Genomic DNA, 19,906 nt, shown 5'->3' with positions numbered 1-19,906 from the left:
TTGCTTTCTTTGATGGTTTTCAAAAAGCTTTTAGGACATTGACCAGTTATTGTACATTTTTTACAAGTAATCTGATAATTATGGTGGAGTTATTACACAACAATTTTATGTAAGGACATGGGGCTTCACTTCAAAATAATGAGGTAAAGATACTTCATTTATAGCGAGATTAAAATGTGATGGATGTTGTACCTTAAAGATTATCTCAAAAGATCATCAATTATGGTTGTTGTTCTCTTCATATTAATTAAAGTCAGATGCATCCTATATATCTGACTAATTTGTTCCGAGTAGCGCATACTGGCGAACATCAATTATCTTTAAAATAGTCTGCAGCCGTAACACTGTATATTACATGACTACAGAGGGCAATATTACCAATGTTTTAACGGTGCAACGCCAATTATGCCCTGGTCGTTACCCGTGCTCAACGAATTGCGTAATGCACTTCACGGATTACACGTTTTTATAGAAAAACACAACGATTAATATATTGTAGAGTTCTTGCAAGAATGCCCATCAGGTGTCATATTACTAGACCTGTACAATATATAATGCAGTAGTGTCGAATGTTTCTAGGGTAGCTATTGCAGACAGGTCCATCTTGTAATAACCACTAGATAATACTCGTTTCTTAATTTGCAGGAACCCCGCCATCGAACGACGTGCCGAAGTATGATTACCCATTCCGTGTGAGCCCAGACCACGACCCGAATACATTTATACCCATTTTTCAGGCATATCGATATGGAAAATATTTAGGACGATTTGACATTACCTTTGATGACAATGGAAAGGTAACGGATTGGTCGGACCTATCCAATCCGATACTCCTTGACAAAGACGTTGAGCAAGGCAAGTAAAATTTCTTTTCTAAACTTGTGTTTTATATATAATCGACCGTATTTTTATGTGATTAATGTGATGTATCTTAACCAGTGGCTAAGGTTTCCAATTGACATGGGGGGGTGTTGGGGTTGGAAAAAAATATTGAAATATAGTGAATCTGGCACTTTTGGGCAACAGAATAAGTTTATGGTACAAATGCGCGCGAAACAAAATGCAATTTTGAAGCTAAACTGATGAAATATTGTGCAAAAGCGGAATAATTTCGCGCGAAACCCACATACAGTCGTCAACATTGGGGGATGATGTATGAACCACCCCGTACATGTCCGTTCAATAACGTTGATTGTTTTCAAATCGTTACATGTATAAGCTGTAGCATACATAATAAGTACACTGGAAGCGGCGTCTATATATCGATACATTATCGATATCTTGTCTTACTTCATACAGATGGCGAAACTATGCAGGAGATCCACAAATGGGCACAGAAAGTGGAAGAATACAAGACAGAGTACGTTGGAAACACACACGTAATTCTAGACGGAGATGATCAGTCGTGTCGTCGTACAGAATGCAACCTCGGCAACCTCATAACCGACGCCATGGTACAGCAACACATTCAGGTCCCCAATGAGGACCGCTGGAATGATGTCAGTATCGCACTAATGAATGCTGGTAACATAAGACAATCGATACAACCAGGTAATTTTATGCGTAAAAAACAACTTGAGTTTGACCCTCGTCTTTACTAAAATGGGCATCTGCTTTCTCATCGACTTTTCACGATGCTTAATGTAACCTGCTATATCCTTCGTGAATGACCAATTGTGCCCCTATTCAGAAGACATGCAAACACACAGCTGGCTTAAACAGGTGTGTGTGTGAAACAAAAACACCAAAGCAGCAGTAGTCAGGGTGTCTCGGAGCTACCAACTTGTGTCTTAACCCTCATTTTGTAGTAGCAGGTGACAAAATATACAACCAAATGACTTGGGCCAATCTTAGGAACATGTGTGTATGGCTGACGATAAATATTTGAGAGTAGGGGTTGGTGAAGTTCATTGGTTTTTAATTTTTAATTTTCGTTATGGTTAATAGATGAAGGTAGTAGAGAGATTGCGGTGTTCTACACGAGGTACGCGATACGTGCTTTTATACGTACGTTCTAAACATACGTGTGGATCGCATGAGGATGTACAATCTCAAACAACGATTTTGCATACGGCGTTTAGCCCTCTTGTGACTTTAAACGCTTGTGATCAAAAGCAGACGTCTATATAGGTTTTCGAGCGGCCTCTATATTAAAACGTTTAATTCAACCTGAACTTGATTTTAAAACATGACTAACAAGCCGCTTGCAAATAATTGTTTATAGTGCTTCCGGAATATTATGATGGAAACCAAATTATGTTTATGAAGGACTACTTCATGCCTATATCAGTACTTTATTTTCAAAATGATACTTTTCGTGGGAAAAATTTGTCACGTCGCGTAACCGCGCACAACATGTCAATTTCAACGTCCTGCATTTGTTTTATACGCCGTTGGTGTCCAAAACGTGACGGCCAATATCACACACATTTTAAAAGACAATCTATATGTATAAACCTTACGTATGGATGAAGTCAAATTTCCACACATCATGAATCATATTAATAATTAGACCTTCTTTCGTATGTTCTATATCTTTCAATGTCTTTAATTATATTGTAAAACGGGCATATCTTGTGCATTTTCTACGTTGCCCATACGTTCATTTCGTATGTGCTGAATCGTCAATACTGGTCAATACACGACCTCGCACTGTTATAGGAGAGTGATTTTGAATAGATAGTCGGGCGTACGATCACGACGTTTGGATATTGATTAATACGGGTGAAAACATTTTAACCTGAAAATCGCTCAGTTGGTCAAAAGATATAACGTAGTCAGCATATTACATGCACGACTACTTATGCCCATTACTATGTGTTCAATTTGTATTCGATATGTTTTGTTTCAGGTGAAATTCATGCTTCGGATGTGACCGACATATTTAAATATGGTAGTACCATAGATACTTTAGATATACAAGGAAAAAACCTTTTACAAGCCCTGGAAAAATCCGTTTCGGAATATGAATCAATTGTGCACGGACGATTCTTGCATTTCTCTGGTATGCTAGTTGGTTGTTATAATTTACATAAACATAAAAACATATTATTAATTATATTAAAGAAACAATGGTACTAACAGAGATTCTGGAAAGACTTAGCTAGATATAGTATAACTACTTTACAGAATCAATTGGTATCGAAAATAACATGCATATTAAGGCAAAATGTGAAGAAAGAAATAGAAGCAGAGAGAATAAAAAAGAATGAGGGGAAGCAAAAGGAGGTGAAGGAGGAAAAAGGTAAAGATTACTAGCAAAAAGAAGCAGAAGATGATGAAGTAAAAGAAAAAATAAAGAAGAAAGGGAAAAGGAAGTATAAGAAAGACAATAAAGTATTAAGAGAATAATGAGAAGAATAGATGAACAAGTATAAGACGATGAAGTACTTCAATTACAATAAGAAGAGGTGGAAGGGTGAGAAAGAGAAGGAAAAGAAGAGTAAGAGGAGGAATAAAGGCAATTGGAGTAAAGGTAGAGTAAAACAAATCATCCCATTTTTTTCTCACGTAGGTTTGCAAGTCGTTTATGATTTAAATAAGCCCAAAAATCATCGAGTCTTCAGCGCTGCAGCCCTTTGCACTGAGTGTGTTGTGCCAGTTTACGAACATATCGATCCCAAGAAGTGGTATCGGATTCTTACAACTAACTTTATTGCTGATGGAGGAGATGGATATGATATGATTGCTAAAAACAAAAGACATCAAGAAACAGGTATATACAAGAAAATGCAATCCCTAAAATGTAAATGGTCACTTTTACCACGAAATAATGAAACTTAATAGCTATCATGCTGATACTATAATACCCTTTAGTTCAAAAATATGTCACGTGAGTTAAACAAAAACACTCCAACCAATCACACACTGGTGGTAGTTCCATGAGCGCGTGTATTGGTATTGTTCGCAACAAATCATCCGCGTTGCGCTTACTTGACGCGGCGTATTTATTGTGATAGCGATCTGCTGTGTGGTCGAATACGCGTTAAAATCGCTCAAACAGTTTTGCATGTTTGAATATGTTTCATATATTTTTTTTTTAATTCTTAATTTTATTTCGTAATCGGCGTTGTTTTTTGTTTTGTTTGTATGTTTGTTGTTATTTTTTGGCCTCTAAAGTACATCATCCCAAGGAATAGCGCACAAACCGTCGATTTCTAACAGTTTCAATTATTGTAATGGTGGCTTTCCAAATTGTACATTCCCTCACAGGTCCATTAGATGCCCTCGCCATAAGTGCTCATATGAAGCAGATGAGTCCATTGTATCCGGGATTAGATGGAAGGCTGAGGTTCTACGAAGACGGTATGGAGTGTTCTGCTGCCATATATCTGATGCCATCTTTGGCTACCATGATTATTACTATTTCTTTGGGGTACATTGTTTCAATTCGATTGATGATATAACAATGCAGTTGATAAAAATATGAATTCAAGAAGATATGCAGTAAATTCTTAAATAGTCAGATGTAAATCCCGAATACGGCAAACGGAAATTTCATATCAGCATTTCAATTCCAAAATGCATTTTCTTCACTCAAATCTACAACCGTAATTTTAACCCTTTTTTAACACTGACTTTGACCAAGGTCAAAAGTCATTCATCTAATTTTAATTTCTTTTCATAATTTTGCATAATATAACCCTCCTATATGATGTAAAGGACACCTAAGTGGGTGGTTCGATTTTTTATGTGGTGTTTTCTACTTTTTCTGCTTCTTTCAAGTTTTGAGTAACCCCCCCCCCCTGCCAGAAATGGCCCATAGAGCAGTATTTTATGTGCATAGCCTACTATGTATAATGAAAGTCAAAATTTAATTTAAAAAAATGTCAATCAAACTCCCCGCAGCCCGTGATTGGCTAGTAGCGCGTAAAAGGGCGGTTGATTATTCTGGTGTCTTCATCAGAAAAAGGAATCGCAGAAAATGGCGTACAATATCTTTACAACCCCCAAAATAACTTTTCTGGGCATTGTTGACATGGTACGTGTTTATGTTTAAATGTGCAAAACTAAACATAAGCCACTCTGCTATTCAGTTAGCAACCTGGACAACCGATTCTTTTGTTATGCAAGGCTCACTCAGTCGGTTAATGAGGCAATACAAACGATCGAATTTGGTATTGAAATGAGCTAAATTTTGAGTTACACCTTTCCAATGTAAAATTAATTTTCTCGGCCAAATGAAAAGCAATCATTTTCATTTTTTCAGTAAATGTCAGGACAAATTGTAGTGCTTGATACTGTATTTTATTTTCAAATCCTAGTGTTAAACTTAGGCGTGAAATTCAGTCATTTCGTGTAAGATTTTCGATTTTGATAGGCTTAAATTCTGCCCGCGAGCCTTTTTGGATCAACCTTTTAGCTTTTCAAAGTAATATAGTTCGCTAATGAAGGATTTTTCCCAACTTTCTAACGCACATCACCGTGAGCGATATATCATAGTTTTGTCAGAATTTCCGTTTTGATTTCACCATTTTTTACTACCGGCTGAAAATTTTCAAAATCAACGCGCGAAATCTAAGGCTAATACTAGCATTGTGGATCGATATCCCTGGGTTTAATAGGAATACCGGCATGGCTACAGTGTTGCCAGAACTTCAATATAGCAAAGAAATTCCCAGGCCTATAGCGCTCCTGCTGATCATGTTTATAGCACGATGAGGATCTTTCATCACGTGAGTGATTAATTATTTGATTTCATCATCACCGTGATCATCGGACCAATGTGTTGAAATTTGCTTCTGCTCAAAACAACTTTGCCCAACAATCTTACATGCAATTGGGCAATATTTTGAACAAAACTTTCATTTACAAAATATTACGCTGTATGTTTTATGATCAAGCAAACTGTTTGGAACACACTTCCAAATAACCTTCGTAACGCCCCCAGACTTTCGTTATGTAAACGCCAGCTTAAAACCAATCTTTATAAATTGATTGTTTTTATGTTTGTTTGTAAATTTCGTGCTTTACGCGCTTTGAGTTCCTCATCAGAAGGTTTTTGTTTTTAAACAAAAGCCTGTTCAAGCAATTATTTAAAACTGCTTGCCTAAAAACAGAATAACTTGGATGTTAATATTTGGCGTAGTGTTTCAATTGTCATGAAGGTGACTGGGTATGGTGCCTTTTGTTTGTGTTTGTTTGAAACTGCTTTTGGAAACCCACCGAAAGTCATAGGCCCTAATGAAGCAGCCAAAACAATACCAGGTTAAACATGGAAGTTTATAAAAATCTATTAAATAACCTTAAGAAAACAAAAACATTTGTGGCAACATTAACCCTTGCATTGAAAGTCATGGTTAAAGTGTGTTGAGTACCACCCCAAAGTTTCCCTACATACACCCCCACTACCCACCTCTGCACCCACCCCACCCATAGGCCTACATGTACATGATATTACATACTGGTACATAATAATATATAGCATAGCTATACATTTAGGTATACCGCTTAATTATGACAAATATGGTTAGGCCTATAGGCCTACATGTCAAATTAAAAACAAACCCGAACATCAGTCTGAAGGGTGTAATGAAAATGGCAACCCGCGATGGGGGGGTAGGTCATACAAAATTCACCTGGCTATCACGGGAGCAAATTTTTAAAATTCACCTCATTTACCAGAACACCCAATTGGGGATTTGGGCTACCAAATCGCTGGTCGGGCAATCTTTGCTTTTCAATGGAAAATTGACCTTGATAACAACAATGGAAATATCGACTATTTCTGCTGGTTGCTCACGAGATAAAAGTACTAAGTTTGACATTTTCGGAGCTTGAAGGAAAAAAGGGTAAAATAAAAACGGAAATTCTGACAAAACTATAATATATAGACCCACACGATGTGCCTTACAGAAGTGGGAAATATCTTTCTTTAGCAAACTATATTAGTTTGAGACGCTAAAAAATGAATTCCGTAAAAAGCTCGCGGGCGAACTCAAGGCCTATAAAAATTAAAAATATCACACTAAAAGACACATGATGCTTAATTTTAACACCAGGATTTTTTTTTTTTTTTTTTTTTTTAATGTATATCCAAGCACCAAGTTTTTAACTGACATTACTGAAGAAAAAAATATTGCTTTATATTTGACCGAGAAAATTAATTTCATAGCAAAAAGGTGTATCTCTGAATTGTGCTGATCTTAACATGTATCGATCGCATTTTAGCGCGACTAAGCAGAACAAAAGAATCGGTTGTCCAGGTTGCTGACTGTATTCCCGCTGCGTTCACTAGAAATTTCAATCATCACGACAAATGTAAACAAATCGTAATACAGGTGACGTGAGAACTATTTATTTTTATTATTATAGAGGAAACATATCTAAAATATACAATAAAAGTTATGAGAAAAAATATGAGTAGATCGTAAAAGCGCGCCACGTTTATTGACAATTTGCGTATTGACAATGACGTATTTTCGAGATCTTTGCAAAGGATGTTGGGAATTAGCGAAAAAATAGTGTAGAATTGCAGTCGTGTGATGCGATTTTTCCTTACTGCTTAAGGCTCATAGTGCATATTCCTAATTAACACGTTATATTTTAAGCTTATTGCTATGTACATATTTTAATATCTTAAAAGACCTAAGTACATTTATATGTGTCGATGCTACTCACATAGAGGAATATTATTCTGTGAGTTTGAATTTTGAGGATAAAATTACTTCTTTGAAGGACACTTTTGCCCCCTTAGCACTTCTACCCCTGATTTTGTAATGTCTGTGTAGTGTAGTGTTTATTATTTTGCTTGTGAAAAAGTCAATAAAAAGGCCAGCCCTTTTTTTGTTCTGGCGAAATACAAAATATGGATATTTAGACCTACATACTTCTTGAAAAGGAGCATTTGCCCAAACATTTATAAGTCCGATACTCTATTGGTTACGAAACAAAGGTGAATATGAGCGATGTCAGGATTAGATATATAAACATGTCCTTCTGTTTCATTGAGACGGTGGCACTTCCATTCCCATCGGTAATGAATGTGATTCGACGTTCAACTCCGGCGTATATCGGACTAAATCGTTCTATGTATTCACTTACTACGGAAGTATCAAGATTGCCTAAAGGTGAGAATAAAGAAAAAAGAAACATGTTAACAGTATGCTTCGACTATATTTATAATATGTTTTTATAAATACGCATGTGACCCATGGGAACGACATATCAAGACCAGCAAGCGTGACCAAATCCTCATGCATTGCCCGCTATACAGAAAAGGATAGGAACTCTGTAGATAAATATTATCAAATTTAAGTATTAATTGAATTGCAAAATTATTACACATGGCGAGTTTCCGAATTTGTAATATATGGTCTAATACTCGTATGGTCTAATAACCAGTTAGTCTAATACCATTTTGTCTATTTATTAATAAACTAAATGTTTGTAAGACTAAATGGCTTGTAGACCAAATGAGTATTAGACCAAATGGCTATTAGACCTATTGGTTATAGACCAAACGGGTATTAGACCAAATGGTTGTTAGACTAAATGGATTTAGACTTATTGGTTATTAGACTAAATGGCTATCGGACCAAATGGTTATCGGACCAAATGGTTAAAGGACCAAATGATTTTTGGACGTAGTGGATATAGACCAAATGGGTTTAGAAGAAATGGATGTAGACGAAATGGATATTAGACTAAATGGCATTAGACCAAATGGCAAATCCCCCATTTGACGACGGAAAAATATTGCGGAAACGTTTATGATATAAACACAAAGTTGAACAAAATAGACAATTTTGCTGCACAGTAGTGCCATGTTGTTTCGCCTTTGCATTCAAATGTATATAGACCACCCGCTATGTAGAAGATCACCTCTTGACTTACTGTGTACAAGTTATGGCAGCGAGGAGGTGGTCACTTGCGTATTTATAAAAACGTATTTTATTATAGTCGAAGCATACTGCTTAAAGTGACTATAAAGATGAAATGCTGTGCTTCAACGATATATGTGCTATGGAACCAGTGGCTTTGATCTATTCAGGAAGGCAATGGTATTATAAGCCATGCTAACAATATATCACGTGAATCAGTGTTTTTAAGGTTAAAATATGGTGGATCGCTGATATTCCTCAATGTATAGAGTAAATGTTCAGTTAACATGAACGCATGTGATGATGATAATCTATTTGTTCCTTTATGGACCCAAAATGTACCCGAAATCACAAAGTGGTCCTACGCCGTGAAGTGTCATTCAAAGATCAACATTTAATTCATAATTGCTAACAATATCAAATTCTCAGAACAAAATATTGTTCCCGCGTTATAACCCAAATGACAGTATCATAGCCAGTGTGTGTGTGTGGAGGGGGAGTGTGGAGAAGAGAGCCCCCTGAGAAAAATGGAAAAGTGTCACTCATGTATAATACTATCCGATAATACCGGGTCAAAATGAAGCAATCGTGATTTTTTTTGCCTTCCATGAATCCCAGAATGCACATTGCATAGTTCGTACGAGCAGATAAACTAGACCTAGATTCTAGTCTGCGAAAGTGGCTTTTTTTAATGCACTCATTCATAATATAATGTAGAAGTTCAAATTATTAGGTCTATAAACCCGCTCCAATGAATTACCTGGTTGTATAGATGCCCTGATGTTTCCACTATTATGAATAGCAATGTTGACGTCACTCCATCGTATGTCATCGGGGAATGTAACCTGTTCCCATATGTAAGCATCGGTGATCATGTTGCCCATGTTACATTCATGCAATCGACAGCTATTCGTCTTCCCGTCTAAGTACACGTGAGTAACACCAAGTTTGACGCTACTTAGATTTGCTAGGACTTCACTCCATTGGTTTATTTCAACAAGTACATTTGGATCTGAAATATATTCACAAAGATAAATCGATGGCTATAAACATGACTGTTAATTTTATTTTGCCCATATGGGGCTATGCTTTGTTTTCGCTCGAATCTGGTAAAGAGATCGGTAGTTCTATGTGGTTTTATTGCAAGCGTACCAACATAACGCTCTTGTATAGTTGTACCCAAGTGTATACGCCCTGCTGCATTGGCACGCGATTTGAAACTGCAAACAGCGAAATACGCGCCTACCAGGTCTCTACCAAAGCAAACAAGTTAAGTGTAGTCAATAACTCCTTATTTTTACTATGTGATTTGCATACGGGCCATATGACTACAGCAAGCTACCATTTTAGACACACCAGATGATTGGCTTTTTTCCTCGTGACCAGAATTGGTTTTAGTGCTCATGCCACAAGAACTATTCAGATTTGTATACGACGTTTGGTGAATGCGCAAAGTAAATTGGTCTCTGTGCATGCGGCGTGAGGGAAATACTAATTTGTGACGTGTCATGTCAAAAGCAGACACTTTTGGGCAGGATATCAATTTTGAGGTTTTCACATATCTTAAATATAGGGACATCTTGCTCCACAACGCTGTTTTTGCCAATGAAATCGGACATTCCTAAGCGAAGATATTGAGTTCGTAAGTTATGGTATTATAAAACTGGAAATTGAGATATCGGCCTTTGAAAATATTATTTACAATATTGAGAGTAGAAACTATCTTGAAAAATGTCTCAAAATTACAAGATGCCAGATATATTCCGTTCTGAAACTATCAGACAATATTTTTAGCATTAATCACAATCACAAATTCGCAACAAACCCAAATTGTGAAAAAAAAAAACCCGGGCAGATTTTTGGCTATTACTCCATTTAAGATCCTGCCCAAAAGTGTCTGCTTTTGACATGACACGTCACATTTGTTCATGCGAATTTTCACTTCTATATCTATGTGCATCAAGTGTTAAACATTTTTAGCAAAAATTATACCTTCCTCTACATCGCTATTAAGAAGTATGGGATTCCCTGCCCACTGTGTCACACGTCCGTCATTATCAAATGTAACGTCCAGTCGTCCAAGATATTTTGCAAAGGTGTAAGCTGTAACCACCAGCACGGTGCCATAGGGATCGTGATCTGGTGTGATCACCTTAGGATATTCCCCGTGCAGTACCTCATGACCTGCAGTGTCTGGTGGGGTGCCTGTGAACAACAATAGGCTATTTTACAAAAGGCACTTTTTATGCCTTTGTGACATTACCAGGATGTCTGGAAAAGTGACATTTTGTACAGCACACGTGTTGCGATTTTCATCATCATTTGTCGTGTTTTACCACTTTTTTCCCAAAGTTAGGTCTTGAAAACATTCAGAAGCTCCCAATGAGTAATAATTTAGCTTTATAAATTTTAGTTTATCTCATCGCCGTTCAGATGAGTCAAGTGTTGTTGTGTATTCGGTTTATCAATTTGTACATGACTTTACCTATAACCTGCCATTTTACAGCCAGTTATACACGAGTTGATTTAGAACTGCACTGTATCACCGTTAATCACTTTAATAAATGTGCATCAAACTTACCCGTATAGAGGAAAGTGTTTGAATGTCCACCTACTACAATATCAACCCCCTTTACTTTTGCAGCAATGTCCAAATCTTTCATAATTCCTGAATGACCCAGCGCAATAATTTTGTTGATTCCTTGCGATAGGAGGACGTCTATCTCAGCTTGCAATGATTCAATCTCATCATTAAAAATGGCTTGACCTATATGAAGACAAGATCAATGCCACAAAATCATTGCCCTTTTACTTCTAACTGTTTATTTGTATTGCGTCACTTCCATAGTATCATAAATAGTATTGCTTTAAAATGTTAACGTATACATCCATAGCCTTTGTATCGGGTACAAGATAAGAATGTACAGTTCCGTATCTCTCGATCCAAGGGCTGAAAGCAAAATTGTTAAATTGATTGTCGGGAGTGTCCTTCGTTGCCTCTTTCTATTTCTTGTTATTATTATGGCAGGGTTGTTTGATGTGATCATTTGTTAATTTTTCTTAACACAACATATGATAAAATGCTCAATTCTAGACCTGGACAATAATTTATACCGACAGCTTTAATTACACTAATACACATATTTAAGGTATTTTAAAATAGATTTTCGTTTCTATATCAAATAATTCATCCTTTTTTATTTTTGTGGTTATTTGTAACCCTTTAAACTGTACATTTGAGTGCAAATTGAGGGCACTATTTATGTAATGATAATTTAGATTTAAAAAAAATTAAGATAAATAGCGCTACCATTGTTCAACTTTACTTTAAAATGACAATTTTACATTACATCAAACAACCGTTATGGCCAGTGTTATGTGCTCTTTATAGGCTATAGCTAGTCGGGATAGTGTGCTTTTCATAGATCTGGACCATGTATTTTCCCTTGGCCCAAGCGTGTGTCCATAGCGGATATAGAGCTTAAAACCTATCAATAATATTGTGCATTTCTCTTACCTGTTGCTGAAATGTCGTCAGTTCTCGAATACGTGTATCCAACCACACCAATTCGTTCTCCGCCTACAGTTAGTATAACGCTTTTGTTAAACAATCCATCGATTACAGGCTCTTTGGATGCATCTATGTTACAACTGATAACAGGAAAATCAACGTCCTTTAAAAACGGCGCCAATCCAGAGGGACCTAAGTCAAACTCGTGGTTACCAAGTGCCTGGAAATAAGAAAATGTTGGGAATAATTTTAGGGGTATGAGAGTAAATTTATCGGTGGCGTTACTTCCTGAAAAAAATATTAATAATTCCAAACTCATGATTTTACTGTTTTGACCAAAATAACCCACAATCACAACGATCCTTTCAATAGAATCACTTGAAACCATCGAGCCCTAGTAACCTGGTGAATGTGTTTGCAGCACCGATTTTGCAACTAAATTCCTCAACAAAAGTTTGGAAAGTTTTTCAAGCATCTATATTAATTTTGTTAATACCTTATTGCATATCAATGGACAGCTAATTTATACCCCTTTACTATGACACCACATATAGAACACGGTTGAGTGTACGTCTTGCGAATATAGAGGGGTCTCAAACAGAATGTGCCAAATTGACCATTATTCTGTGGTCAAACAACATAGTCACTAACCTCAATAGCGGGTGGAAATCCATACGCAGTCACAACATACAGGCATATCCTCCTCAAGCTTCTCACCAGCCCAGTCAAACGTTGTTGTGGGATGGCATTCCATTCTTCAACCAGGATTTGTCGCAGGTCGTTCAATGTGATTGCATTGGCTATTCTGGCTATTCACAGCACGACCAAACTGGTCCCACAAGTGTTCAATCGGGTTGAAGACTGGGCTGATGGCAGGCCATTTGATCCTCTCTACTGTCATATTATGTAGGTAGTCGTTGATTGCCCTGGCTTTGGGGGCTATCATTGTCATCTTGCGGAATTGCACTAGGTACCAGATTGTGAAGATATTGTAGCTTGCTATACACAGAATAATGATCAATTTCGCATATTCTGTTTGAGACCCCACTACATTCACAAGATGTGTACCCAGCCGTAAAAAGGTGATTGTTTCAAATGTGTTGTCATTGTAAAGGGCAATAAATCAGTTATCCATAGATATGTAACACGATATGAACATGTCACAAATAAAATGAGATATTATAGATGCTTGAAAAACTTTCCAAATGACGACTGTGATAAGCCTGTTCTTGAAAGATAAAACATTGATCTGATCAAGATTGAGTTGTCTTTTAGAATCTGGACTTTAAAGTCAACAATAGAATTACACCGTTTAATATTTGTTTTACATAATTTACATTTTCATAATATGAATTCTTTTTCTTCCATTTCATTTTATAAATCACCCTGAAAATAAAATACATTAAAAATTACAGCACGAAGATTGACATTCCAGTCACCTTTCCGCAACGCGGAAATAGTCTAGAAACAATTTTAATTTATTTCCGCAATCAGAGAACATTAATTTCTGTAGCACGGAAAGTACCTTTACGCAACACGGAAATGATTCACGAGTATTCAGAGGACCTTTCCGTAGCACAAAAAGGTTTTGGAAAAAAAGTCTGATTGTTTTCATAGTATTTCCCAATGCGGAAATACACTTTCAAAACTCAAAACGTGATGGTAAAGATATAACACTCACTGTAATCAAAGATCCTAAGGATCTTTGCCATAATTGGAGATTCGAGATGGTCACCGCGCTCTGTATGCTCGAGTGTGTCAGCGTTGCAGTGGTAACTGCGGGTGAGTGCAATGGAAAAAAATGGTGCAATAGGCACTCGGAAGAAGTTTTTTGCCAGCTGACGCAATAGCCATAGCCAATAAAAGGACAAGAATCTTTGTACGAGTTATGTAATATGGCTTTAAGGACAAATTTACGGGTTCAATTTACATACTGATATTACCTAACGTAATTTACGTACATACGTTATGGGTAATGGGGATTATTAACCCGGATCATTACCTGCACATCGTATCCAATCTTGTTCATAAAATAAGACGTTGCCGCTCCTTTGTAATGAACAAACCAATTTGTTCCCTGAAACTGATCACCAGCATCCAAGAACAACACGTTGCCGCTGTCTTTCCGAATATCCTTGCCATTGTATTTCCGTATATGTTTCACCATAGTCGATAGACGTGCAAAACCACCATAGCACTCACCATTCTCAGCCTCTTCCACGCTGCATGATCCACCGCCTGAGTCTAACTGTTCCATTCGATCGTGAACATCGTTTGTATGAAGAATGGTTAAATCATATTCTCCAAAACCGAATGGTACTAATGAAAGTATCAATATTACGGAATACATATTTCATGCTAGTTTTGAAAATATTAATCACATATTAAAATACATATAATATTTGTACAACTTACAAAGTCAAAGTTATGAGTGATCACAGTTCATTGAAGCTAGATCGCGAACACATATCATGCAGGTCAGGTGCGCAATGAAGCGTAATTCTAACTTCTTTATTGAAGGTCAATCGCATATTTACTGAATACGGGGTGTTCCAAAAATCTCTTTTGAACCGTCATGTCTTTCACACGAAAAAAAAAGCTCGTCAGTTATAGTCATCCTTGATGTTCAACTACCTGATAATTTTGGATTATTCTGAATTATACATTTTGTTAATTAGACTTTGCTTTCTCATTTGACACCCTGTTCGTGAAAATCGAGCTAGAATTGACCAAAATTTGCGCCGCGCCTCCAAACCCTAAACCCCAGAATTAAAAGTTGCAATTTTAACGATTCAATTGTGCCTGTTACATTGTGTGCTTTATTGATTGGCCCGTGGTGCTTGTGTGCAATACAACGATGAAGGGGAAGGGGTCATAAAATACAGTTAGTGTCGTATAATTTTTATACTAAAAAATTGGGTCATAATTTGTTTTAACCCCCCCCCCCCAAAAAAAAAAAAGAAGTTACAAAATTGGCTGGTGACTCCAAATTTCCGCGCGCAGTCTTTAAACTTACAATCAAAATTGTTGCTCACCACAGTCTACACCTCTTAGTTCCAACAAGGACTAATTTGTTTTCAGTCTATGTGGGCAGAAGTATGGTCATAAATACGTTCAACCAGAGGTAGGGGATCACAAAAATTGATTCCGGTCCACCGACATATTCATGGTCCGCCTTTCGAAGAAAATTTCAGCCACCAGATGCCCTCCTATTTGGTCCGGCCACAGAGGTCACCTAAATTTCACAAATATTGAGGTACATAAGTGTGTGTATCTGAATGTTTCTTTCTAATTTTTATAGTTTGACTTTCAAAACTGCATTAGAAAAAGCGTTAAAAAATCACGCTAGCCATGGTAGTAGTAGACAGGTTATGGCTAAACAAAGTATGATTGTGTTCAACAGCACGGGTGACCGACTCTAACCCGAAAAAAGTTTAGGCGAAATGCAAAATATCCTTTCTAATTTTGCCATTGCTCATTAAAGACAGCAAAAATAACAACACAAAAAGATATCTTCACTCACTAAGAAGATCTTCACAGCATCCCAGAATACACCACGCGTGCTATACATGTCAATTTATTGTAATTTTCATAACATGCGCAGGATTAAATTATTTTGTTACCAGGGCCGTCGCTAGACCATTTTCCGGGGGGGGGTAATTTTTGCTGGTATCATTGCCAACTAAACCTTACTGGCCCCTGTTACAGCCCTCAAACCGTCCCGCGCGCTGAACCGTTCCCAGAATTACGTAAATGGGAAAAATGTGCTATTTGCTATAGGGTCCACAACTTATAAGTTCCCCCTAAATACTTTTTAAAATAAATCGAAAAATATTTGACGAAATGCAAGCGTGTAAAATGGTATGGGTAGCCCTATTTGTTTTACACAATGGTCCAAATTATAGCGTCACACGTCATTACGTTTGGTCACAATGGTTCATTATGTAAAAAAAACAAGAGACCGTTTTTAACAGTGTTAAAAGTTACATCTGAGTCCATATGAGGCAATTAGCTCTAAAACAATACAATAGGCCAGGAATATTCATGTGTTTGTTAAAGAAAACTTAATCTTTGTTTTTCTTCTTTTTCAAAAGCAAAGCAGGTGTTTAATTATTTTCTCTTAATCGATAAATGGCTGAGTTGGGTGGGATATGTACTTCGGTGAGAATAGACCATACATCGCCAGTAGTTCATCACATGTGAAAAGTAATTTTTAAAATGCCACGTTTGCCCGATTTCCTTCGCGGTCGAGCAATAGGTCTGCTGGATGAAAATGTACCAGTGAAAGAAATTGCTCGTCGTGTGGGAGTTGCGCCCAATGCGATTCGGAAATTGAGAACAAAATTTCAGGTGAAAGGAAAAGTGAAAAATCAGCCGAGAGCTCCGCGTGGACGTGTCACGTCTGTTCGTCAGGACATGTCAATAGAGAATTTGGCTGAAACCAGCAACGGATCCAGACTTTAATAAACAGTATGCGCCGACGTTGTAATGCACATGTTAACAGTGTAGGAGGGCACATTACCTACTGAACATCTAGACTTTAAGTTTTATTTCCATTACAAACACATAAACAGACCTGACATACTGTATTGTTTGAAAATTGACTCCTATGGAGCAAGGTGCAACTTTTCAAACTGCCTCTTTATTTACATAATGAAATGAATCGTTGTGACAATTTTACATTTCGTTAAATAGTTTCTGATTTCTTTCAAAAAGCATTAGGGGAACTTATAAGTTATGCACCCTATATTTCAAAGGGTGTTGACTGTAATAATATTCCGACTTCATTTTTCAAAATTATTATTATCTTCCTCTCAAAAAATGTGCCCTTCCCTAGATCGTGGCCCACTGTGAACTGTGGTAATTTCGACCCTGGTGGTATTAAAAATCATAAATTTGGTTGTCGATCTTGTCTATGTTCGCCGCAGAAGTAGTAATGTAACAGGATTAATTACCATATAGGTAGATGAAAACAATTTTGAATATATTGCCATGCACTGAGAATACAATACCGCTCTTTCAAGACACTAATCGTACATGTACGAGTGAAACGGGCACGGTCTCTACATAAGGCCAAATAAAAAAATAAACATGAGTCACATCCCCCCGCTTCCTTTTTTTGAAGTTTCTTCAATTATATTTTATTTTTTGAAATTCAGTTATAACATAAAAATATGTCTAGGAAGTAGAGATGTTTTCTATAGCCTTGCTAATATACAAGAGACACTTTGTGAAGGTTTTTTGATAGTTTAGGGGGTGCTACTTCTCAGAACAACAAATAAAAAGAGGCCTCCTCCTTTTTCCAGGCATTATTGTATACGCTAAAACAGCTCTAATTATGGGTATTTACATGGATTTTGCGATAAAAAATAGAAAATAAAAAGCACCCTCTTCCTCCTTTTTTTCAAAAACCCGGACGTGAGACATGTTTTTTATTTTACTTAGCCTAATATGAAATTTCAGTATAATTACAATCCAGTCCTTAAGGCATATTTTTTGATAATCATTCCCTCATTTCAAATCATTAGTTTTGGTTTCTCTTTTGTTCAGAAACCAAAAATCAAGGGATTAAAAAGTGGAGATGAACTGGTCTGCAATCATAACACTATTGTGCTGGGAGGACACAAGAGGGTATATATAATCAAAAGTATAATGGCCTATAACCATACGTATATAATAGCCTATTGTGCTAACATTTTCATTATCGATATCTATCAACGCGGGCGACAGTTGATGCTCTCTGCCGTAGGTGGCACACTTCCATGACACCTTATAATTACACCCGAGTTCAATATACGAGGCCTACATGTAGAAATCATGTGCATATATTGAGGGGGGTGTTTTGTTTATTTGTCTGAAATGTAAACGATGCATGATGATGTAGATGATTTGATTATGAATTAGATTATTCCCCGGAAAGCACAACCCATACCTCTTACCTATGTTCCCTCCGCCACCTATATATGGTCGAATCCAACGAAAAGTGTACACGGCATGTTCAGGGCCATAACTTAAAAGTATTAATCAATTGGCATTCGTTTTTGTATTGTGTTTATTCGCCTTGATCATACGCTTTGCGCCATATATAATAAGACCCCTTCTGTGAAAAACTTAGACACAGAGACCCCAAAACATGCTATTTTTACCCATTTTTCAAAATATTTCTTAAAGTATTTTTAAAACGTCTAAATCAGTTATGAAAAGAAGTCATTGGATTGAATCTAAATTGATTTCCTGAAAGGCGTGTATTCAAAGATTGCCTGTTCAATTTTTCACATATTTGTACATAATTATGAATTTTTGTGATCATTTTTTGAGTGGTATTTTTTACATTACCTACGAATACAATTTTTCATAGCACTAGATATATCTTTAAAAATGGAAATCACTAATAAATGCGCAATTGATACAAGCTTTGATATGTCCAATACTGAAATGCATTGCATTCGGGCATCTTTATTATTGTGTTTAGCTGCCAGAAATTCTAAATGGCACAAAGGTAGGTTTGGTAAAAAATATGCATTACCTCCGAATACATGTTAAAAGCTGTGTCATTTCCACAAAGTGAGAGAATAGTAAACAATAGTTAAGCAATAGGTGCAGGGTAATACACTCTTTATTTCTACCAAGTTTCAATAGCCTGCGTTTAAATATTTCTGAGATGTCAACAATAAAACCAAGTATTCGTAGGTAAATTTCGGTAACCGAATGTTACCTACGAATACAATTGACATCATGACAGTATTGTGAAACACCGCCATTCATGCCAATGCCCATATTGGTACATAACGAAGGCCTGTATGTTTGCTATCAAATCACATGTCAATGAAAGTTGCGAATTCACATACATGCCCACCATGCAAAACTGAATACGGCTTAATTGTTGAAAAATATGTACTGAAATAGACGACGGTCTGCTCATTTGAAAGAAAAATCAGATTCAAAGAAGATTAGAAGGGATAAATACTTGGATTTGTCAACTGTCATGTGTGCTTCATTTTAAATGTTTACCGACCTTCTGGTGTCTGAGTAATTTGTGTCCAAATTGATTTATTCGAAGGTAACCTTTGACGTTTTCGCTAAGGTTACCTACGAATACCATGGAAAAACGACTGTTCTCATTGTCTCATGATCTAGACAACATAATGATGGACCCTGGTATAAAGCTAATTGTAGTTGCCCTCAAACGAAAGGCCACAAGACGTAACTGACTCCAAGATGGACTTCACAAGTCTGCAATAACGGTTTTAAGCGAGTTGTGTGCAATTAAGCAAATTAAAGTCACTTTAGTGCCTTTGTTTCTTACTTCAATACTCTTTCAACCGCTGTGAACCGACATTATTAATACATGATAAGGTCTAAAGTATCAATAAACGCACATAAAGAAAATGATATATTCAAAGTGCTTTATAAAATGAAGTTTTGATTGGGATATCCACCAAAAGTCTAATTCTTACCTACAAATACTGAAATGTTACTTACGAATACAGCATAATACATGACATGTGTAATGAAGTGTCGCTACCAATGGAAATTAATTGTCAAAAACTTTAAGCGGTACTCCAGGACACTA

At 36.6% G+C, this 19,906-nt stretch overlaps 2 protein-coding genes across 2 annotated transcripts in view; one reads left to right on the top strand and one right to left on the bottom strand.

The window, feature by feature from the left end:
• The window catches only part of LOC140143533 (5'-nucleotidase-like), a 32,439-nt gene extending 28,033 nt beyond the window's left edge, over positions 1-4,406 (top strand). Inside the window, exons 13-17 of the mRNA XM_072165364.1 lie at positions 646-855; positions 1,300-1,551; positions 2,852-3,004; positions 3,515-3,715; positions 4,213-4,406. Coding sequence (XP_072021465.1) covers positions 646-855; positions 1,300-1,551; positions 2,852-3,004; positions 3,515-3,715; positions 4,213-4,406 — 1,010 coding nt within the window. The remainder of the gene's footprint in view (positions 1-645; positions 856-1,299; positions 1,552-2,851; positions 3,005-3,514; positions 3,716-4,212) is intronic.
• Positions 4,407-7,122: 2,716 nt separating this feature from the next.
• On the bottom strand, positions 7,123-14,791 carry LOC140143456 (5'-nucleotidase-like). The gene is made up of 6 exons (XM_072165289.1): positions 14,336-14,791; positions 12,340-12,553; positions 11,404-11,589; positions 10,815-11,027; positions 9,583-9,834; positions 7,123-8,063 (listed from the first exon to the last, which is right to left on the bottom strand). Exons 1-6 carry the CDS (start codon positions 14,681-14,683, stop codon positions 7,882-7,884), a joined length of 1,395 nt encoding a protein of 464 aa, XP_072021390.1. The 5' UTR covers positions 14,684-14,791; the 3' UTR covers positions 7,123-7,881.
• Between the last annotated feature and the right edge of the window lie 5,115 nt (positions 14,792-19,906).

Source organism: Amphiura filiformis, unplaced genomic scaffold, assembly GCF_039555335.1.
Source record: "Amphiura filiformis unplaced genomic scaffold, Afil_fr2py scaffold_22, whole genome shotgun sequence".
Lineage (NCBI taxonomy): Eukaryota > Metazoa > Echinodermata > Ophiuroidea > Amphilepidida > Amphiuridae > Amphiura > Amphiura filiformis.
Note: the sequence above shows the minus strand (reverse complement) of the source record. Positions and strands in the feature narration are given on the sequence as shown.